Source organism: Mastigoproctus giganteus, chromosome 2 (assembly GCF_048544385.1).
Source record: "Mastigoproctus giganteus isolate SK-2022 chromosome 2, ASM4854438v1, whole genome shotgun sequence".
In the NCBI taxonomy this organism is placed as follows: domain Eukaryota; kingdom Metazoa; phylum Arthropoda; class Arachnida; order Uropygi; family Thelyphonidae; genus Mastigoproctus; species Mastigoproctus giganteus.
Window position 1 is genome coordinate 142,601,889 of NC_143576.1, and position 24,677 is coordinate 142,626,565.

The following is a 24,677-nucleotide window of genomic DNA, read 5'->3' on the forward strand; positions in this document are numbered from 1 at the left end:
GAGACTGCAGTTTCCTATTCAGCTGGCTTTTGCAATGATTATAAATAAAAGTTAAGGGGAAATGTTTGATAGAGTCAGAATTTTGCTTATTAACCCTGTATTTAGTCATGGCCAATTGTATGTAGCAATGTCTCGGGTCAGATTATTCCAGCATGTTAAGATAAGGTTACCAGAAGGGCACAAGAATACAAAAAAATGTCATTTTCAAAGAAGTATTATAGAAACTGTACTACATTTTAAGAAGTTAGGGTACAACATGAGTGCTACAGTACATTTTTAAACTTCCACATCGACTTTTCCCAGAAAATTGAGGAAGTGTAATTGAAGAACAGAGTGAGAAGCTTCACCAAGACATCAAAAACATGGAGATGAGTAAAAGTAAAGCAGTAAGAAGGAAAAGCACTGTAAAAAGCAAACACATATAAAACCAATCAGAAAAAACAGAATGGGGGGGGGGAGAGAGAGAGAGAGAGAGAGAGAGAGAGAGAGAGAGAGAGAGAGAGAGAGAGAGAGAGAGAGAGAAATATCGAGAAAAGGAAATGTGTGGACAAAATACATACCAAAATTTAGAATATTTAAATAAAGAGTAAATATACTATAAGTTTAAAAGCCAATAAATTATAAATTTAGACCCACGATACCCGATGACACTGAGGCTAAATAAGGTGAAATATCATGATAATGGGAGTGTAAACTATCCACAAAAACCAAATCCAAGAAACAACAAAAATAGAGAACAGATGACCATTGTGCGCCTTATCAGCAGAAGGCTACAAGACAACAAATATAATGGAAATTACTGCATTTCAAACATTATACAAATTTATGTAACATGGAGAAACGAACTAAGGTCATCTTGCCAATACAACAGACCTGCAGAATGGTGGCCCTTATGCAGTAAAGAAATAAAAAGAAAGCTTAAGCACTTGCATGCTAATCCAAACTGCGAACAAGAGTGAAGAGAAGTCTAAAATAGGCCACCAAAAGTGAAATGTAAGCAGATGGCAGTATGCAATGTGAAGTAACCAGTTACCTCACAAAAATCAAAAGAAATAAAGAAAGAACAAAAAGGGCAGCAAATATAAGAGGCAGTTTGTCTAAAAACCATCAATATAAATACATAATTTAATTAAATTAAAAAGCTGCCTCTTACATTTGCCACTACTCAATTTGGGTGGTGGACCCCACAAGAAGAAGTCACCCAAATTGTAGGTATACATCGATAAGTTTTTGTATATTATCTTATGTATCTGTACTCTTTAACAATGTATCAGATTTTACCTATGTGTTCTCAATAGATTTATCTAGGTATGTCTTTTGTGATACTCTTACTCATAAACTAATACATATATTTAACAAATAATACTGTACATATATTGTATTATGGAGTAGTGTATATATTATCACTGCAATGGCACTAGTCCATAAATTCCATATACAGAAATCATGCGATACCTACTTACCTACCTAGTAACGGTTAGGCCCACCTTTTGTCCAGATAAGGGCAATCACATGGCAAGGCACTGAGTCCACTAGTTCATGAAAGCATTCCACAAGATCCATGGAGTTTTCTGATGAGGTTAGTGCGAGCCAGATGTGTTCAAAGTCGTTAAGTGAACTTTTTTATTTATTGATTTGAAATTATTGTTTTTGTATAACTTTTGATTTATATTTAGTAGTATAGTTTTTTTTAGTGATTTGCTGATTAAATTGGTGCATTTATTTTTTACTCGGCCTTTAGCATTAGCATTAGTAGAGGCATTTGATGCAAGAAAGCAAGCTTATGCAGCATCAGCCAAAAAAATTAAAGTAAAATAAATAAATAAAAAATAACCACTTCCACTTCACCCCTCTGTTCGTTCGAAATACCTGTCCAGCCGAGCCTTAAACTTATTTAGGCTATCAACTTCCACGACAAGGGATGGAAGTCTGTTCCACCTACCAACCACCCGCTGGCTAAAGGCAAATTTCCTCACATCTATCCTACATCTGTCTTTCCTCAATTTGAATTTATGCCCTCTCAGGTGATTATTCTGAGCAAGAGGCAGAATCCCATCAGCATTGAGCATGCTCAAACCATTCAAGGCTTTGTACACCTCTATCAGATCACCTCGCTGGTGCCTAGTCTCCAGACACTGTAATTCGCAAAACTTAAGCCTTTCTTCGTAAGAGTACCCCTTTGTTCCATTCACTAATCTTGTTGCCCTTCTCTGTACTCGTTCCAGCAGCTCTACATCCTTCTTGAAATGAGGTTTCCAGGCCTGTATACAGTACTCTAGGTGTGGCCTGACCATTGCCTTATACAAGGGAATAATCACCTCCTTATCCCTGCTAGAAATATTCCTATATATCATTGACAATACACCATGAGCTACTTTTGCAGCCCATCTGCACTGCTCAGAGAACTTCATATCTGCCTCCACAACCACCCCCAGGTCCCTTTCATTCTCTACCACTGTCAGTGTAGTACCACAGAGTTGATACGTTGCTCTGGGGTTGCTGTTTCTCATATGTAGTACTTTACATTTCTCAATGTTAAACTTCATTTGCCACATCTCAGCCCATCTGCTCAACCTTTCCAGATCCTGTTGCAGCAGCATAGTGTCAGTAGTGTCCTTGACAACCCTGCTTCGTATCGTCTGCAAACTTGGACATTAAGCTTGATATACCATCATCAATATCATTTATAAATACAGAAAACAATAAAGGACCCAATACTGAACCCTGAGGGACTCCACTAATAACATTAGTCCACGATGAGCAGTGTCCATTGATTACCACTCTCTGTCTTCTCCCCCTCAACCACCCCTTTATCCATAGCAGCAATTTGCCTCCAATGCCACACTGCTCCAATTTGTGCAGCAGTCTTCCATGTGCAACAGTATCAAAAGCCTTTCTAGGATCCAAGTATATAATATCAAAGTTATTCCCTGCATCCAGTTCTTTTGTGACTGCATCATAGTATCCAATCAAATTGGTCAGGCAAGACTTCCCCTTAACAAAACCATGCTGTGTCTGAGCTATAACTGAAGTCTTGTCTACATGATCCTGCAGTGCTTCTTTAACCAGTGCCTCCATTAATTTTCCGGGAACAGAAATTAAACTCACAGGTCTATAATTACTTGTGTCAGCCTTTGATCCTCCTTTGTGAATTGGGGTCACATTTGCACATCTCCAGTCCATGGGTACCTCCCCTGAGTCCAAGGAAGCTCTCATAATTATGGCTAAGGGTTTGCTTACTTCCATTGCTGCCTCCTTTAATATAACTGGATAGATTCCATCCACCCCAGGTGCCTTTCTTGTGTTTATCTTCAACAATTTCTCCTCCACTTTACTCTCAGTTATTACAAGATTCTCTAGCTTACTGCCAGAGTTGAATACACCTCTGGCATTCCCCTCGCTGAATAACTCCTCATGTGTGAATGTCGATGCAAAATATTCATTTAGTTTGTTAGCTACCTGAGCAGGATCATCAACAGTTGACCCATCGATATCAAGTGGACCAATCTGATTCATCCCCTTCTTTCTAGAGTTTCCATAAGAAAAGAACTCTTTGCTATTTTTCTTCGCATCCTTTGCCAAGGATTTCTCGTAATCTGCCTTCGCCTGCCTAACCTCCTTTGTAACTTGGTTACAGATCAACTTGTATCTATCATAGGCTTCTGTGTCACGTGTTAATTTGTATGTATCCCATGCATTTTTCTTTTCTGCCATATGCCTCATTAGTTCATCTGACATCCATTTAGGCCTAAACCTTGAACAAAATTTCTTAGTTGGTATGTAAAGCCTAGTAGCTTCCAAGATAAGTTCTTTGAATGCTTCCCATTTTGAATTTGCTGTTGGTAACATCATCAGTTGATCCCACTGTATAGAATTTAAATACTGTCTCAGTCCATCGTAGTCGCCTTTACGAAAGCAATACCCCTTCCCTTTACCCATAATGGTAGTTACCTCTTTGAGTAAATCCCACTTCAGAACACAGTGATCACTGCCACCTAGTGGTTCATTTATCTGCAGATTCTTAATGCATGAAGAATCACTACTGATAATCAAATCAAGAGTATTACTCCCTCTAGTTGCCTCCCAAACATGCTGATGTAGAAAACAATCATCCAATAAATCCACAAAAGCCTTGCTAGTGTGTGAGTGACCAGCCCCCAAATTCCAGTCAATATCTGGGAAATTAAAATACCCCATAATAAGACTCTCTGATTTACTGGCCCACTCTATTTCTCTGTACAGTTTCTTATTATACTCATCAGAGTCATTAGGCCTATAGCACACTCCTACTCTCAATTTTGATCTCCCAATGCTTATGTCACACCAAACTGACTCGACACTGCACTGTCCACCAACGTCGACTGGCTTCACTTCCTTGGATTTTATGTATTTCTTAACTAATAGCATAACCCCTCCTCCCTTCCTATCCTGTCTATCCCTTCTGTAGACATTGTACTCCCCAAATTCCAGTTCTGCATTCCTTATATCTGTGTGACACCACGTCTCTGAAATCCCCACAATATCTGCCTTTGATGTTTTGAGCAATACCTCAAATTCATCAAATTTATTTACTAGACTCCTAGCATTGGTGTACACGCAAGTATACATGCACCTGCTCTTCCTGTTAGCCACCCTAACACAACCCATGTGTTTACTTGTACCCCAATGATCCCCAGCAGTCTCTGAAATATCCTGCATCTTATTTTCCAGGCTGCTGCTCATTCCAATAGAAGCAGTGCAAGAATCATTTTCTCCTCTGCCAGTGGCTACTGTTAATCTATTAGTCCTTGTATCCCCCCAATCTAGCAGTTTTCCGACCCTCCTAACACTGCCTCGATAGCATCAGCAAACATTCTTGCACCCTTTCTATTTAAGTGTATCCCATCCCTGTAGAAGCAGTCTCTCCTGTTAACAAGTACAGACCAGGCTGGAAAAAATTCTACCCCTTGAGCCTTGCACAATCTTTCCAGGGCCGAATTGATCGACAGGGCTCTCATCATATACTCCCTCCTATCGTGTCTGGGCAGAATTGCAGACACTTTCAAATTCAACCCAAACACAGCGGCAGCCCCAAAGGCATTCTGCCTTGGGGGCTGCCGCTGTGTTGCGCGATGACCAAGTGCAAGCTCTGGCATTGGTGTGGGCAGCTGAGAGCTTGATGGTCCCCTCACTTGTAATCCTTCGAGGGCATCCACTCTGTCCTTCAAACTCTCATATAGGCCAATAACAATGGTGAGTTGACGCCTGATTTCCTTACACTCCTTGCATCGCATTCAAATCTGCTGGCATTGTATCGATAGTAGCATTCAAATCTGCTGCCTTGTAATTGTGTAGAAAACCACAGCCGATTTCTGCAGGCATATATTGATAGTAGCATTCAAATCTACTGGGATTGTATAGATAGTAGCATTCAAATCTGCTGGCATTGTATCGATAGTAGCATTCAAATCTGCTGGCATTGTATCGATAGTAGCATTAAAATCTGCTGGCATTTTATCGATAGTAGCATTCAAATCTGCTGGCATTGTATCGATAGTAGCATTCAAATCTGCTGCCATTTTTTTTTCAGATCGATGAAAGTTTCTATGTAACTTGTAGCAGTGTAATCAGTATCAGTAGGGGATTATAAAACATAAATTATAGCACTACTTATGTGATTAATAATTAAATTTATTATCTATTATAACTATTTAGATTTCACAAACATAATTTTTTACTAAATACATATAACGAATTATATTTTACAAACGGAACTTTATAAATTAGTACATATAACTTCATAGGAAATGGTTGGAGATACAACTGAATACAGAAATATATATATATAGTGTTATAACTGCATTGGGATATAAGTTTAGTGTTATATTTTTGTATTGAAATTGAAATTTTAGCATTGGCATTAGCATTAATACAGGCACATGATGCAAGAAAGCAAGCTTATATCATCATCATCAGCCATTTTCAATCCACTGCAGGATGAAGGCCTCTCCAGCAACTTTCCAGTTCCTTCTGTTTTGAGCACTGGCCATCCATTTACTACTCAAAAACTCATGAATTTCATCTATCCATCTCCGCCTTTGTCTTCCAGGTTTTCTTCTAGCTCCTCTTGGGTACCATTCTGTTATTTTCTTAGTCCATCTGTCATCATGTCTTCGAGCTATGTGTCCTGCCCAAGACCATTTTAGTTCTTTAGTTTTGATAAGAATGTCCTTTACTTGAGTTTGCTGCCTAATCCATGTGTTTCTCTTCTTATCTAACAGTCTGATTCCCAATATAATTCGTTCCATCCTTCGCTGTGTAGTTCTTAGCTTCTCTTCCATTCTTTTGGTGAGTGCCCAAGTTTCACTTCCATAAGTCATGGTGGGGAGTATACATTGATTCATTATTTTACGTTTCAGACAAACTGGGATATTGCTCTTCAGTATGTGACTATATTTCCTGAATGTTATCCATCCAAAATTTATTCTTCTCTTGACTTCCAGCCATTTATCATTATTACAGCTAATAACTTGTCCCAGATAAGTATATGACTCCACCTTTTCAATTACTGCTCCTTCAATCATTATTTCCCTTTCCGTGGCATACTTGTTCATCATTACTTTTGTTTTAGCCATATTCATCTTTAGTCCAAAATCCTTACTAACTGTGCATAACTGATTAAGATTTTCCTCTAATTCTTTGGGATCGTGGCTTATGACCACAATGTCATCTGCAAATCATAAATGGTTTAGGTACTCTCCATTCACATTGACTCCTTTCTGTGACCAGTCTAATCTTCTGAAAGCTTCCTCAAGGGCAGCAGTAAACAGCTTCGGAGATATTCTGTCTCCTTGTCGAACTCCTTTCTCGATTTTAAATTTCCTACTGTCTTTGTCTAGTCTAATAAAGGAGGTAGCACTCTCATATATTTTCTTCAAAATCATAATTAGATAGTATGAATCAGAGCTGTAATACTCAATATGTTCTACGTTGATAATATTAGTAAATTAATAAGAGGAGTTTACCTCAATATAGTACGTGGAACACTTCCGTATGATACCCTCCAGAAATTAAAACGGAAAAAACGAAAAAATCGACAACTTACCAATAAATTAAAGTGAAATATAAATAATTAAATAAATCAATTTAACTCAATTCAAAATCAATTCAAAACAATTAAAATTCAAATTAACGCAATTAAAAGAATCTAACGAAAATATTCAAAACGATTTTCCTTCCTGAAGCTGACAATGCTTTTCGACCGACTGTCGTGATCACAGGAATGAAAATTACCGAATCAGGCTAAACCTGCAACTTAAATAGTGATTATGTGTCTTCGCGCATGCGCGTAAAGGTCCACGCATCGGAGATCAAATATGGTCGCCGAACATTAACAGAATTCTCGTGTAATTTAATTTCAACGGTTTCTGCAATTAATAGTCGCGTATAATTACGTTGAACGTTAAGTATTTTGGCCTCGTTAAATAAAAAAGTATGTTTTTCGTTAATGGCATGAAAGGCTAATTCTGACGCTGCTGAACGAGAAGCACGAACTGAGGCTTCGTGTTGATTTACACGGATATTAAGAGAAAACCGCGTCGAACCCTGATAAGACGAGTCGCAATCACCGCAAGAAATGTTGTATACTAGATCATTAATTTGTGTTGCGAACGCCGAAAGAACCGAGCGATTGTTCAGTATAGTGTGTAACTTCCGTATAGGCCTAGCTATAATTTTAAATTCGGTATCTTTAAAGAATCTGTTAAGCTGTTTGTGCCACTGTTCAACATATGGGACAGAAATAAAGTACTTTTTGATATTATTATTGTTGATTGGTGCAGTATTTTGTATCCTATCCTTAGCTTGTACCCTAATTCGATTTATTGTGTTAATGGGATAACCCCTGTTCAAGAATCTGCTAGTTAATATTTGTATTTCTGAGTCTAAAGCAGAATCCGTCGTTGAATATTTATAGGCATTTAGAAATTGATTAAAGATAATCGATCTTTTGTAGGTGAACGGGTGGTAGCTATTATAATGTAGAAGCATACCGGTGTTTGTGGGTTTTCGATAGATGCTAAATTGTATTTTGTTCGAGTCCCGGGTAAGCGTGAAATTTAGAAAGTTTAATGACTTAGTATCCGTATCTTCCCTTTCCAATGTAAATTTGAGTCTAGAATGAATATTATTAAACGAATGTAAAATGTCTTGGATAGTACTACTATCGGTAATAACTAGAACATCGTCTAAATACCTCCCATAGTATGTGATACGGGGACGAAAAGGTGTCAAATGTATCTGCTCAATCGTTGAGAGATAGATCTCTGACATTAAGCCACTCAGGCTCAAACCCATTGGTAATCCAAAAATTTGTTTGTACACCTTGTCTCGAAAGGTGATGTAGTTAGCCTCAACTAATAGTTTAATTAAGTGAAAAATCTCCTTTATAGGCAGCTTCGTATGATTAATCGGTGTCGAGTTTTTATTTAACATATCCCAAATAATATCTAATGTGTATTCAACGTTTACATTCGTATATAATGAGGTAACATCTAATGAGAATAAATTGTCATTGTCGCCGAGTCTACAGTCTTTAAGATTATTAAATAATGTATCGTAATTCTTAATCCCAAATTGTATAACCTGTCTAAAAGGTTTTATAATGTTATATACATGTGTGGCTAAGGCTGAAAATGCCGAGTTCCTGTAGGAAACAATAGGTCGAATCGGAAATCCAGGCTTGTGTAATTTTACCTGACCAAAAAGTGCAGGAATATTGTATGTTCTGGACTTCAATTCCTTCAACTGAACCATAGTAATGTAGTCGTTTTTACGATATGTGGTTAACGTTTTATTGTATTGATTTACCAAATTGGTAAACAGTGTCGGGTCCACTTCACAATAAGTGGAGGTATCAGATACAACTGAATCTAACTTATTAATATAATCATGTTTATCTAGTATAACCACTGTATCTCCTTTATCTGCCCTCTGTATAATAATGTCCTTATTTTCTCGAAGTTCTCGTAAAGCTGAACTGTCATGTGTATTCAATTTAGGAAGTCGCGTTTCTTTTATGTTATTCACTACTTGGTTAACTTGTTGAATAAATACATCTTTTTGTGGAACACTACGAAGTCCAAATTCAATATCAATTACGCATTGTTTTTTTGGCAGCTTTCGAGGTGGTAAATTATAATTTAATCCTTTGGATAAAAGTGAAATCTGGTCCTGCGATAGTGTACACGAGGAAAGATTTGTAACCTGTTGATATGTCGGTTCGTTGGATACTGGGTGAGGGGGTGTTCGTGAACTAGCCGACATATTCTGTGGTAGTGTGTTATGTGTCTGTGGGGGGGATGTCACCCAACTCGTGTGAACTTGGTCGCAAGCTCGCGACAATGTGTTAGAATTCGCATGAACGTGTCTTGAACTATTCGATAATGTTTGCAACTTGTTAACGTGTCTGTTTTTTATTTCTGAGGCTTGTGCTTCCCGTCGCAAATCTATGGAGGTCTTCAATACAGACCAATCGTTCGGATGTAGATAATTTTTTAATTTATCGCGAAGCTTCCTAACCTGGGAAAGGTATTTTTGTTTATCCGAATATCGAGATTTTAAGGCAAGCTTAACAATATTACGTGATGTCGCCAGTGATAGTTGTTTTATGCCTGAAATTTTTTGATTTAAATTCACCCTGGCAAATTTCGGAACGATGTTGTTTTGAAGGCAATATTTTAGGAAAGACATATGGTAACTTTGGGCCGAGTACCTTAGTGTAGATTTAATGTAATTTTGTACCAAGCCATTCAAAAAATCTCCCATAATTGTGTGTATCGATTGTATACTGATTGTATACTACTGGAGAGACAGGAAGTGAATGAAATAGTCAATAAGAGTTTGAAAATTAATTAGATAGTATGAATCAGAGCTGTAATACTCAATATGTTCTACGTTGATAATATTAGTAAATTAATAAGAGGAGTTTACCTCAATATAGTACGTGGAACACTTCCGTATGATACCCTCCAGAAATTAAAACGGAAAAAACGAAAAAATCGACAACTTACCAATAAATTAAAGTGAAATATAAATAATTAAATAAATCAATTTAACTCAATTCAAAATCAATTCAAAACAACTAAAATTCAAATTAACGCAATTAAAAGAATCTAACGAAAATATTCAAAACGATTTTCCTTCCTGAAGCTGACAATGCTTTTCGACCGACTGTCGTGATCACAGGAATGAAAATTACCGAATCAGGCTAAACCTGCAACTTAACTATACTGAACAATCGCTCGGTTCTTTCGGCGTTCGCAACACAAATTAATGATCTAGTATACAACATTTCTTGCGGTGATTGCGACTCGTCTTATCAGGGTTCGACGCGGTTTTCTCTTAATATCCGTGTAAATCAACACGAAGCCTCAGTTCGTGCTTCTCGTTCAGCAGCGTCAGAATTAGCCTTTCATGCCATTAACGAAAAACATACTTTTTTATTTAACGAGGCCAAAATACTTAACGTTCAACGTAATTATACGCGACTATTAATTGCAGAAACCGTTGAAATTAAATTACACGAGAATTCTGTTAATGTTCGGCGGCCATATTTGATCTCCGATGCGTGGACCTTTACGCGCATGCGCGAAGACACATAATCACTATTTAAGTTGCAAGTTTAGCCTGATTCGGTAATTTTCTTCCTGTGATCACGACAGTCGGTCGAAAAGCATTGTCAGCTTCAGGAAGGAAAATCGTTTTGAATATTTTCGTTAGATTCTTTTAATTGCATTAATTTGAATTTTAATTGTTTTGAATTGATTTTGAATTGAGTTAAATTGATTTATTTAATTATTTATATTTCACTTTAATTTATTGGTAAGTTGTCGATTTTTTCGTTTTTTCCCGTTTTAATTTCTGGAGGGTATCATACGGAAGTGTTCCACGTACTATATTGAGGTAAACTCCTCTTATTAATTTACTAATATTATCAACGTAGAACATATTGAGTATTACAGCTCTGATTCATACTATCTAATTAATTTTCAAACTCTTATTGACTATTTCATTCACTTCCTGTCTCTCCAGTAGTATACAATCAGTATACAATCGATACACACAATTATGGGAGATTTTTTGAATGGCTTGGTACAAAATTACATTAAATCTACACTAAGGTACTCGGCCCAAAGTTACCATATGTCTTTCCTAAAATATTGCCTTCAAAACAACATCGTTCCGAAATTTGCCAGGGTGAATTTAAATCAAAAAATTTCAGGCATAAAACAACTATCACTGGCGACATCACGTAATATTGTTAAGCTTGCCTTAAAATCTCGATATTCGGATAAACAAAAATACCTTTCCCAGGTTAGGAAGCTTCGCGATAAATTAAAAAATTATCTACATCCGAACGATTGGTCTGTATTGAAGACCTCCATAGATTTGCGACGGGAAGCACAAGCCTCAGAAATAAAAAACAGACACGTTAACAAGTTGCAAACATTATCGAATAGTTCAAGACACGTTCATGCGAATTCTAACACATTGTCGCGAGCTTGCGACCAAGTTCACACGAGTTGGGTGACATCCCCCCCACAGACACATAACACACTACCACAGAATATGTCGGCTAGTTCACGAACACCCCCTCACCCAGTATCCAACGAACCGACATATCAACAGGTTACAAATCTTTCCTCGTGTACACTATCGCAGGACCAGATTTCACTTTTATCCAAAGGATTAAATTATAATTTACCACCTCGAAAGCTGCCAAAAAAACAATGCGTAATTGATATTGAATTTGGACTTCGTAGTGTTCCACAAAAAGATGTATTTATTCAACAAGTTAACCAAGTAGTGAATAACATAAAAGAAACGCGACTTCCTAAATTGAATACACATGACAGTTCAGCTTTACGAGAACTTCGAGAAAATAAGGACATTATTATACAGAGGGCAGATAAAGGAGATACAGTGGTTATACTAGATAAACATGATTATATTAATAAGTTAGATTCAGTTGTATCTGATACCTCCACTTATTGTGAAGTGGACCCGACACTGTTTACCAATTTGGTAAATCAATACAATAAAACGTTAACCACATATCGTAAAAACGACTACATTACTATGGTTCAGTTGAAGGAATTGAAGTCCAGAACATACAATATTCCTGCACTTTTTGGTCAGGTAAAATTACACAAGCCTGGATTTCCGATTCGACCTATTGTTTCCTACAGGAACTCGGCATTTTCAGCCTTAGCCACACATGTATATAACATTATAAAACCTTTTAGACAGGTTATACAATTTGGGATTAAGAATTACGATACATTATTTAATAATCTTAAAGACTGTAGACTCGGCGACAATGACAATTTATTCTCATTAGATGTTACCTCATTATATACGAATGTAAACGTTGAATACACATTAGATATTATTTGGGATATGTTAAATAAAAACTCGACACCGATTAATCATACGAAGCTGCCTATAAAGGAGATTTTTCACTTAATTAAACTATTAGTTGAGGCTAACTACATCACCTTTCGAGACAAGGTGTACAAACAAATTTTTGGATTACCAATGGGTTTGAGCCTGAGTGGCTTAATGTCAGAGATCTATCTCTCAACGATTGAGCAGATACATTTGACACCTTTTCGTCCCCGTATCACATACTATGGGAGGTATTTAGACGATGTTCTAGTTATTACCGATAGTAGTACTATCCAAGACATTTTACATTCGTTTAATAATATTCATTCTAGACTCAAATTTACATTGGAAAGGGAAGATACGGATACTAAGTCATTAAACTTTCTAAATTTCACGCTTACCCGGGACTCGAACAAAATACAATTTAGCATCTATCGAAAACCCACAAACACCGGTATGCTTCTACATTATAATAGCTACCACCCGTTCACCTACAAAAGATCGATTATCTTTAATCAATTTCTAAATGCCTATAAATATTCAACGACGGATTCTGCTTTAGACTCAGAAATACAAATATTAACTAGCAGATTCTTGAACAGGGGTTATCCCATTAACACAATAAATCGAATTAGGGTACAAGCTAAGGATAGGATACAAAATACTGCACCAATCAACAATAATAATATCAAAAAATACTTTATTTCTGTCCCATATGTTGAACAGTGGCACAAACAGCTTAACAGATTCTTTAAAGATACCGAATTTAAAATTATAGCTAGGCCTATACGGAAGTTACACACTATACTGAACAATCGCTCGGTTCTTTCGGCGTTCGCAACACAAATTAATGATCTAGTATACAACATTTCTTGCGGTGATTGCGACTCGTCTTATCAGGGTTCGACGCGGTTTTCTCTTAATATCCGTGTAAATCAACACGAAGCCTCAGTTCGTGCTTCTCGTTCAGCAGCGTCAGAATTAGCCTTTCATGCCATTAACGAAAAACATACTTTTTTATTTAACGAGGCCAAAATACTTAACGTTCAACGTAATTATACGCGACTATTAATTGCAGAAACCGTTGAAATTAAATTACACGAGAATTCTGTTAATGTTCGGCGGCCATATTTGATCTCCGATGCGTGGACCTTTACGCGCATGCGCGAAGACACATAATCACTATTTAAGTTGCAGGTTTAGCCTGATTCGGTAATTTTCATTCCTGTGATCACGACAGTCGGTCGAAAAGCATTGTCAGCTTCAGGAAGGAAAATCGTTTTGAATATTTTCGTTAGATTCTTTTAATTGCGTTAATTTGAATTTTAATTGTTTTGAATTGATTTTGAATTGAGTTAAATTGATTTATTTAATTATTTATATTTCACTTTAATTTATTGGTAAGTTGTCGATTTTTTCGTTTTTTCCGTTTTAATTTCTGGAGGGTATCATACGGAAGTGTTCCACGTACTATATTGAGGTAAACTCCTCTTATTAATTTACTAATCAAAATCATAATATATGGAGTATCTATGCCTTGTCTTTCCAGTGCCCGAAACATTGCCTTATGCTGTATGGAGTCAAATGCCTTTTCATAATCCACAAATGCCAGGCATAATGGTGTTTTATGTTCATTTGCTTTCTCCATTAGCTGTGATATTACGTGAAGGTGATCCATAGTTGAGAATCCTGTCCTAAAGCCAGCTTGCTCTTTCGGTTGATTCTCATCAAGTATTCTTTCTAATCTGTTAGTAATGACCCTTGTGAACAACATGTAGATGTAGGATAACAAGCTAATTGGTCTATAATTTCCAATTTCTGATTTATCTCCTTTCTTGTGCAGCAAAACTATGATTGCATTATTCCACTGCTTAGGCATCACACTTTTTCTAATGCACTTTGTGAAGAGCCTTGCCAGTTTTTGTGTTATGTCTCTTCCTCCCAATTTTAACAACTCTACAGTAACTTCATCTTCCCCCGGGGCTTTCCGATTCTTCATTTTCTTCAATGCATGTTCTACCTCATCAGGAAGAATATCGGGTATGTCGTATGTGTTGCTACTTTGCAATCCATCTTCCCCACTGCTGGTATCATTCCCTCGCTCCTTGTGTAATTATCTATAGTAGTCTTCTGCTATTTGAATTATGCCTTCTCTGCTGTTTATAAATACACCATCGCTATTCTTCAGTTTCAGTATCATTTGTCTTTCTGTATTACTGCTCATGGCTGCTGATTTAAATCCTTTGTTTTCCCTTAATGCTTGTTCTACTTTTCTTGTGTTAAATCTTCTTATGTCCTCTCTGAGTCTCTTTCTAATGGCTTTGCATAACTCAGTATACTCAATTTTCTCCCTGTCAGTGTTTTTCTTGCTCTTCATTTGTCATCTTTGGTTCATCATGACAAGTGTTTCTTGACTAATTTTTTCTTCTTTGGATTTCTGTTTCCCTATAGGTTTCTTGGGCTTTATCACTTTCAGAAAGTTGTAATATTCCTCGTCGATATCTTGGTCCTGAGTAGTCTGCAGAAGCTCAAACTTGTTCTTAAGTTCCAGTATATACTGCTTTTTCTCCTCCTCTGTTATTTCAAAGACCTTTGTATTATTTACTCGATTAATTTTTTCCTTTCCTTTCCTACATCTATATCAAGTGTACAACTTACCATTCTGTGATCACTTCCAACATTTACCTTATTCAGGACGGTAACATCATTCACAATATATCTTCTGTTAGTGAGGATGAAGTCGATTTCATTAGTTGTTAATCCATTTGGACTCTTCCATGTCCACTTTCTGTTCACCGTTTTCTTGAAAAAAGTGTTCATTACTGACAGTCCTTGAGATTCTGCAAATTCCACAAGTCTTTCACCTCTTTTATTTCTTTCACCAATTCCAAAATTTCCTATAGTTCCTCTTTCTGCGCTGTTTTGCCTTTTTCCAATCTTAGCATTGAAGTCCCCCATAATAATAGTGTAGTGGGTTTTCTGCTCATCTAGAAGACTCTCAATTTCAGTGTACATTTCTTCAACCTCTTCATCATCATGGCTCGATGTTGGTGCATAAATCATTATAATCTTTAGCTTGTACCTCTTAGAAATCTTGAGTATTAGTCTTGACACCCTTGGTGATGTACTTTTGAATTCCAAAATGTTGTTTTTAAAATCTTTATGGACCAGAAACCCAACTCCACCTTCACTCCTTTCACTGGTTTCCACTGGTGTACAGCAGATTTCCACTTGATAAACTTATATGTGATTCATTTCTTCTTCTTGTTTCAGCCAAACCGATGATATTCCAATTCACATTTTCAAGCTTATATAGCATCAGCCAAAGGAAAAAAGAAACACATTTCATCCATCCACCCTCTCCAAATATTCGTCTAGTTAGTTCGGCCTTCAATCTATTTAGACTATCAACTTCTGCAACAACAGATGGAAGTTTGTTCCAGCAATCAACCACCCGCTGGCTAAAGGCAAACTTCGGTACATCTATCCTACAACTGTCTTTCCTCCATTGGAATTTATGCCCTCTCAGGTGATTATTCTGAGCAAAAGGAAGAATCCCATCAGTATTGAGCATGCTCAAACCATTCAAGGCTTTATACACCTTAATCAGATCACCTTGCAGGTGCCTAGTCTCCAGACACTGTAATTTGCAAAACTTAAGCCTTCCTTCGTAAGAGCAACCCTTTGTTCCATTCATTAATGTTGTTGCCCTTCTATATACTCGTTCCAGCAGCTCTACATTGTTCTTAAAATGAGACCTCCACACATAAATGTTTGGAGGCCACACATATATTATACAGTACTCAAGGTGTGGCCTGATCATTGCCTTATACAAGAGGATAATCACTGTCTTATCCCTGCTAGAAAAATTCCTGTATATCACTGACAAGACACCATGAGCTAATCTTGCAGACCATCTGCACTGCTCAGAAAACTTCATATTTGCCGGCACAATTACCCCTAGGTCCTTTTCATTCTCTGCCACTGTCAGTGCAGTACTACACAGTTTATACGTTACTCCGTGGTTACTGCTTCCCATATGCAGTACTTTACATTTGTATGAGTGAATGAGAGAGAGAGAGAGAGAGAGAGAGAGAGCGCGCTGGTCCCTTAATGTTTTTAATATTTATGCAGGTATTCCAAATTTCACATCTATGTCTGCTGATGATACAAAGGTGGTCACAGCGGTTAATGATAGTAATCAGGGTATGCTACTTCAAGAGGATTTAAATAAACTAATAAGAGCTGGAATATGCCAACTGATTTAACAATGATAAATGCAAAACACTATATTTGGGTGGAAAATGCAGTGCTTTGCATTTGCTACCTTAAAATCAGAATAAACACCAATTGTGTGGTAATGCCATTTGGATGATACTAGTGGAGTATGAAAAAAAAAAATCTATGGGAAATTGTATGGTCTGACTTTCTGACTTGTACAGTCTGAAATTCCCTCTGCTGTAAAAACAAGCTGCTGTAACAGCTCATGGGGTTCTGTCAATGATATACATGAAATTTTCCAAAAGGGAAACAAAGAAGTGATTATCCCATTGTATGAGTATAAGGTAATAGTTGAAGCACATCCAGAATAACATACAGGTTTGGAAACTCACTTTAGCAAGCACCACACAGATCTGCTTAAAGGGCACAAGACAAGAAACACCTATAAACAACTCCTCCTTCACCTGTGAAGGTCACTAATTTAAGATTAATTACTATATTTAATAGCCAGTCACATACCATGTGAAATTAATAATATAGTTTATTAAGCTAATCACTAAACCACTATACATTTAAGTTGATGTTTCAGGCATCTTACAGATACCCATCATCAGACCATGCCACACCATCATCAGATGGATACTGGTAAGATGCCTGAAATCACCTTAAATGTATAGTGGTTTACGATATTAGCTTAATAAATTATAATATTAATTTCACGTGGTATATGAGTGGTTATTAAATATAGTAATTAATCTTAATGGAAAACAACCATATAACATCCTTCCCTATATTAGTCACTAATTTTCATTTTTCTACTGCCATACCCCCTAACAATAGATACTGCAACTGAAACATGTCAAGCAGTAAATCTGAAGCATTTGAGTACAAGGCATTACATTTTCTTTTTGTCTTGAAAAATAAAAAAATAGTTATACAGTTTTAAAAATGTTCAGGTACTTATGAATTATCCTGTACATTATGGCACTATCAATGCAGTGAACAGACTATTTGTCTCACAAGAACATGTACTGACATTTATAATTTTGCATTATGCTGGATGTTTCACCTAAAATGAAACTACTAATATGTGTTCAGTTGTAATCATTGTAATTCAAAGGTAAACTGGACTGCTTTTTGAAAACACATCAGTTAAGCAATTTACAGTCATTCTAATTATTGCTGTTATTATTTGATTTTATCTATTAATTATCATTATTAATTTAATTAAATCTATCTATGAAGGTACACAAGGCTGCACACAGAACAGAGGCATGATAATTTTATTTTTATACATAAAAGTCATCACTTATTTCCTCCATTTTTGGATGAGTGCACTGATATCCACTGCAAAGAAATCATTATTGAGGAACTACAGCCAGGCCGCCTTTTTTATTTGATGTTGTTCTAATGTACTAAAAATTTTATACCTATTTTCTCAACACTATTTGCTCCAAGGTACCATGAAACTAACAAGAAATAAAAAACAGAATAAGAGTGAGCTTAAGAACTTGTTGAAATGATTAAATGAATTTACTCCTAAATAAATTAAATTACTCCTAACTAAATTAAATGAATTTACTACTAAATAAATTAAATTACTCCTAACTAAATTAAATGAATTTACTCCTAAATAAATTAAATTACTCCTAACTAAATTAAATGAATTTACTCCTAATGAATTAACTAAATTTTGTGAATTTTAACAGAAATATCATTGTGATATATGCATCATTGTAATAAATGAAAATTAGCACAATAATCCATAAAACGGTTTGTAGATATTTTATAGTTAAAATATCAATGTAGTTATATTATCTTCCTAGAAATTTTTCAAGGAAATTAAAGTTAAAATTCCTTCAGTTATTAAATTTTAGCTTACATGAGATTGATTATGTACAAATTGGTCACTTGCCTCATGATCTTCCACTACTAATATGTGTTCAGGCTTTTCATCAGGATCCCAAGATGGTTCCCAAAGATCCTCTTCAATCTCCAAATAAGATAAAATCTCCTCTATGCGAGAATTTTTTTCCTTAATTTTTTCAATTTCTCTGTCCTTCATTTCATAATGACTTTCAAATTTTTTGTTGAAATTGACCTTTGCTCGGAATATTATATCCTTTAACAAAAATGCAAATAAATCTTCAATTATTTCATTTTACAGAATTAGAATACTAATATAATTTTAATAATCTTTGAGCTATGGAAAATTAAAAAAAAAAAAAAAAATTAGAAACTTAAGATTAGAAAAGGCTTCTTTAATTTTACAAAACACCTCTTTAACCATCAAATTCAAGATTGCATTGGTAAAGAGTGAAAAATGAAATTAAACTGATTTTATGTTAACTCTATATAAAATAAGGTTAACATAAAATAACGTGAGATAATGAATATAAATATCATAAATAGATATTTATTAATTACCTCAAGCAAATACAAAATATTGAAAAATATTTTCGCAAAATATTCATAGATTTGGTTCAAGTGTTATATTAGCATTAGCATTAGTAGAGGCATTTGATGCAAGAAAGCAAGCTTATGCAGCATCAGCCAAAAAAAAAAAAAAAAAAAAAAAAAAAAAAAGTAACATAAATAAATAAAAATAACCACTTCCACTTCACCCCTCTGTTCGTTCGAAATACCTGTCCAGCTGAGCCTTAAACTTATTTAGGCTATCAACTTCCACGACAAGGGATGGAAGTCTGTTCCACCCACCAACCACCCGCTGGCTAAAGGCAAATTTCCGCACATCTATCCTACATCTGTCTTTCCTCAATTTGAATTTATGCCCTCTCAGGTGATTTTTCTGAGCTAGAGGAAGAATCCCATCAGCATTGAGCATGCTCAAACCATTCAAGGCTTTGTACACCTCTATCAGATCACCCCGCTGGTGCCTAGTTTCCAGACACTGTAATTTGCAAAACTTAAGCCTTTCTTCGTAAGAGAACCCCTTTGTCCCATTCACCAATCTAGTTGCCCTTCTCTGTACTCGTTCCAGCAGCTCTACATCCTTCCTGAAATGAGGCCTCCAGGCCTGTATACAGTACTCTAGGTGTGGCCTGACCATTGCCTTATACAAGGGAATAATCACCTCCTTATCCCTGCTAGAAAAATTCCTATATATCATTGACAATACACCATGAGCTACTCTTGCAGCTCGTCTGCACTGCTCAGAGAACTTCATATCTGCCTGCACCACCACCCCCAGGTCCCTTTCATTCTCTACCACTGTCAGTGTAGTACCACAGAGTTGATACGTTGCTCTGGGGTTGCTGTTTCCCATATGTAGTACTTTACATTTGTCAATGTTAAACTTCATTTGCCACCTCGAAGCCCATCTGCTCAACCTTTCCAAATCCTGTTGCAGCAGCATAGTGTCAGTAGTGTCCTTGACAACCCTGCCAACCTTCGTATCGTCTGCAAACTTGGACATTAAGCCTGATATACCATCATCAATATCATTTATAAATACAGAAAACAATAAAGGCCCCAATACTGAACCCTGAGGGACTCCACTAATAACATTAGTCCACGATGAGCAGTGTCCATTGATTACCACTCTCTGTCTTCTCCCCCTCAACCACCCCTTTATCCATAGCAGCAACTTGCCTCCAATGCCACACTGCTCCAATTTGTGCAGCAGTCTTCCATGTGCAACAGTATCAAAAGCCTTTCTAAGATCCAAGTATATAATATCAAAGTTATTCCCTGCATCCAGTTCTTTTGTGACTGCATCATAATATCCAATCAAATTGGTCAGGCAAGACTTCCCCTTAACAAAACCATGCTGTGTCCTAGCTATAACTGAAGTCTTGTCTAGATGATCCTGCAGTGCTTCTTTCACCAGTGCCTCCATTAATTTTCCGGGAACAGAAGTTAAACTCACAGGTCTATAATTACTTGTGTCAGCCTTTGATCCCCCTTTGTGAATTGGGGTCACATTTGCACATCTCCAGTCAATGGGTACCTCCCCTGAGTCCAAGGAAGCTCTCATAATTATGGCTAAGGGTTTGCTTACCTCCTTTGCTGCCTCCTTTAATATAACTGGATAGATCCCATCCACCCCAGGTGCCTTTCTTGTGTTTATCTTCAACAATTTCTCCTCCACTTTGCTCTCAGTTATTACAAGATTCTCTAGCTTACTGCTAGAGTTGAATACACCTCTGGCATTCCCCTTGCTGAATAACTCCTCATGTGTGAATGTCGATGCAAAATATTCATTTAGTTTGTTAGCTACCCGAGCAGGGTCATCAACAGTTGACCCATCGATCTCAAGTGGACCAATCTGATTCATCCCCTTGCTTCTAGAGTTTACATAAGTAAAGAACTCTTTGCTGTTTTTCTTCGCATCCCTTGCCAAGGATCTCTCGTAATCTGCCTTCGCCTGCCTAACCTCCTTTGTAACTTGGTTACAGATCAACTTGTATCTATCATAGGCTTCTGTGTCATGTGTTAATTTGTATGTATCCCATGCATTTTTCTTCTCTGCCATATGCCTCATTAGTTCATCTGACAACCATTTAGGCCTAAACCTTGAACAATATTTCTTAGTTGGTATGTAAAGCCTAGTAGCTTCCACGATAAGTTCTTTGAATGCTTCCCATTTTGAATTTGCTGTTGGCAATATCATCAGTTGATCCCACTGTATAGAATTTAAATACTGTCTCAGTCCATTGTAGTCGCCTTTACGAAAGCAATACCCCTTCCCTTTACCCCTAATGGTAGTTACCTCTTTGAGTAACTCCCACTTCAGCACACTGTGATCACTGCCACCAAGTGGTTCATTTATCTGCAGATTCTTAATGCATGAAGAATCACTACTGATAATCAAATCAAGAGTATTACTCCCTCTAGTTGCCTCCCGAACATGCTGATGTAGAAAACAATCATCCAATAAATCCACAAAAGCCTTGCTACTGTGTGAGTGACCTGCCCCCAAATTCCAGTCAATATCTGGGAAATTAAAATCCCCCATTATAAGACTCTCTGATTTACTGGCCCACTCTATTTCTCCGAACAGTTTCTTATTATACTCATCAGAGTCATTAGGCCTATAGCACACTCCTACTCTCAATTTTGATCTCCCAATGCTTATGTCACACCAAACTGACTCGACACTGCACTGTCCAGCGATGTCGACTGGCTTCACTTCCTTGGATTTTATGTGTTTTTTAACTAATAGCATAACCCCTCCTCCCTTCCTATCCTGTCTATCCTTTCTGTAGACATTGTACTCCCCAAATTCCAGTTCTGCATTTCTTATATCTGTGTGACACCACGTCTCTGAAATCCCCACAATATCTGCCTTTGATGTTTGACCAGCTTCATTTTCGATTATTATGGCTTGTTGGAAAAAAATTACTCTCACAGAATTAAAGTGGTCTGGACTGATATTGAAATCATTCTTCTAATGTATGTTTCATTTCTAACAAATTCAAAGGCAAGATTTTGTAAGTTTTGTAAACATATTCTTTAAAGAAGCCTCATAGCCAAAAGCTGCCAGGATTTAGATTACTACATTTCTTGGTGGAGCGTATTCATACTAATATCAGAATGTATTGGCAATGAAGAATCTAGTGGCAATGATACAAGGAAATAAGCTTATATAGCATTAGCCAAAAAAAAAAAAAAACACTATCCAAGCTCATCTGTCCATTCTTGTAATAATTTGTCTAGATCTCCTTAAATTTATTAAAACTATTCACTTCTACAACACCAGATGAAAGATGTCTCCAACAATTAAACTTAAAGCTAATTACATGGCCATGAACAATGTCCCCAACATACATGCTACTCAGACTCCCTCTAGTTACTGTCTGGCAGAGTAGATATAGGGAGATTATACACTAACTGATCCAGAAGCCTCCTAGAGGGTTACCAATAGATTCAGTCCAGTGGAATATCTGGTGGCCAGCCTGCAAACACTTGCTGGCTGAAGGCAAATTTCAGCTCATCTATCCTGCATCCATCCTTCTGTGTATGTTCTTTGGGCAAGGGTAATGATGCTATCAACATTTAGCTTACTCAATCCATTCATAGCCTTAAACTCCACAATCAGATCTTCCGTAGGCACCTAGTTTTCAGACACTTAATTTTTTTTTCAAAATTTAAGTCTTTTTTAATAAGAGTACCCTTTTGTTCACCTCATAAATCTTGTTGCTCTTCTCTGCATCAATTCTCAGGGGTATTATGAGTGCTAAAATGTGCATGACATGATGCATATGCAGTGTGGAACCAGTGCAAAGTGCATGGTGGCACAAAGATGTCAAACACAAGCATTCACATGCAAGGTGTATAATGAGTGCTTGTGTTTATATGTGACCATGTGTGTGTGTGTGTCCAGATGTAGATGTGGGGATTAAAAGGCAGCATGACAATTCTAACATATGAAAAATCTTAAAATAGTTCATAAAAATGAATTTAGTTACTTAAATATAACATTAAGGTCTTGGCACATTGAACAATTGTAGACCAGGTACTATAGCCCCTTTCCCCCATGTTGAGCCTACCCATCACAATAGATCCACATCCTTCTTCCTAAAATGAGGCTTCTAGACTAGTATGCAGTACTCGAGATGTGGTCTAACCATTACCTTATACATTAAGATAATCACCCCCTTATCCCTGCTGGATTACTGCTACCCATATGCAGTAATCCATGTAAATGTTAAACTTAATGAGGGCAGATGAAATTGTGCCTGTCATAGTAATTATACAAATTGTGCCTGTCGTAGTAATTATACAAATATAATAATTTTTCTAGGCATGCATTAGAAATGTTTGTATAAAAGAACCCACTTTAAAAATATAAATATCAGTCAGATTAGCTTTGTCAATGCAAATATGACTCAGTTCTAATGAATTATGCTGGATTAGAAGGGATCTAAAATTTGCAAGTTGAGAAGCTTGATTGTGGAGACAATCAAGAAGGACCTATTTTATTGTCAGTAAGGAGGGACAAATTTTGGGTCTAAAATCACCAGGGGTTCCCCCATCTCCATGTTGCATACTCTGTTTGTGTAACACAGAACTCTGTGAAGGCCAGAGATTTTACAAAAAAAAAAAAAGTGTTAAGTGTGTTGTGTAATGTCTTGTTGTGTTGTTTCTCTGACCTTTCAGCTGTTGCAGCCCCTACTGGGACCCCCCATTGCCCACACTTTGCCCTGAGAAGGCAGGTCAGGCATAGAGGGATCACAGTAGAAGTTCATACTCTGGCAGGCCCTGCCACCTAGTTTCCTAAGGTTGCAGTGGCTAGGGCCTATATATATATAAATAAAGCTCTGGAAATTAGGTTAAGGCCAAATTGGAGTTTAAGTTAGGGTCGAGTTAAATTTAGACACTAAGTTAAGTTTAATTTAGATTAAGGGCAAGCACAATAGTTGGGTAAGTTAGAGTAGGGAAGAAGATTGAAGGCTGGGGGGAACAGATAGAAGTATTGGGATGAATAGGGAGTAAAGGTACCATGCAAGGGAGCACAATACAGATCGCCAAATGGTGCTGGCAGCAGAGCTGCACATTGTCAGGTGGGGGGGGGGGAGAGAAGACACATTTACTTCATTCATAATCCGCACTCTCACTCTACTTGCATTCTATTTTTATATTTTATTTTCTCCTACATTTTATAGTATTTTTTTTTTTTTTTTTTTTCTGTTAGGTTATATACACATACATATATATATATATATATATATATATATATATATATACACAATGTTTTTTTTGGGATGGTACACAATGGTATGGCGTACCGGCACCTTTATTAACAGTGACTTGTGACATTTGGATGCAGTACACTTCGAAATTTGTAATATTTCATAAATTGTTTTCACATGTTTACCTACTATTCAAATAAGCTTAAAGTTATTTAACTAAATTTGAATTTTTCATTGTCTATTGTTAAGATATTTTCTATATAAAACTTTATAACAATTTTTAGAATTCTAAATTACTCAGTCAGACTGCTGTTTAATGAACTCCTTTTATAGCAAATTTTTTTTGAATTCCCCTTGGAAATTACAATTAAAATA

The 24,677-nt window shown here is 36.6% G+C and overlaps 1 protein-coding gene across 1 annotated transcript in view; it reads right to left on the bottom strand.

Annotated features, from left to right (window-relative positions):
- LOC150089625 (cilia- and flagella-associated protein 43) overlaps nucleotides 1–24,677 on the bottom strand; it is a 302,046-nt gene that overhangs the window by 234,474 nt on the left and 42,895 nt on the right. The window contains exon 4 of the mRNA XM_090390054.1: nucleotides 18,563–18,769. Within this exon, the coding sequence (XP_090246180.1) occupies nucleotides 18,563–18,769 (207 nt within the window). The remainder of the gene's footprint in view (nucleotides 1–18,562; nucleotides 18,770–24,677) is intronic.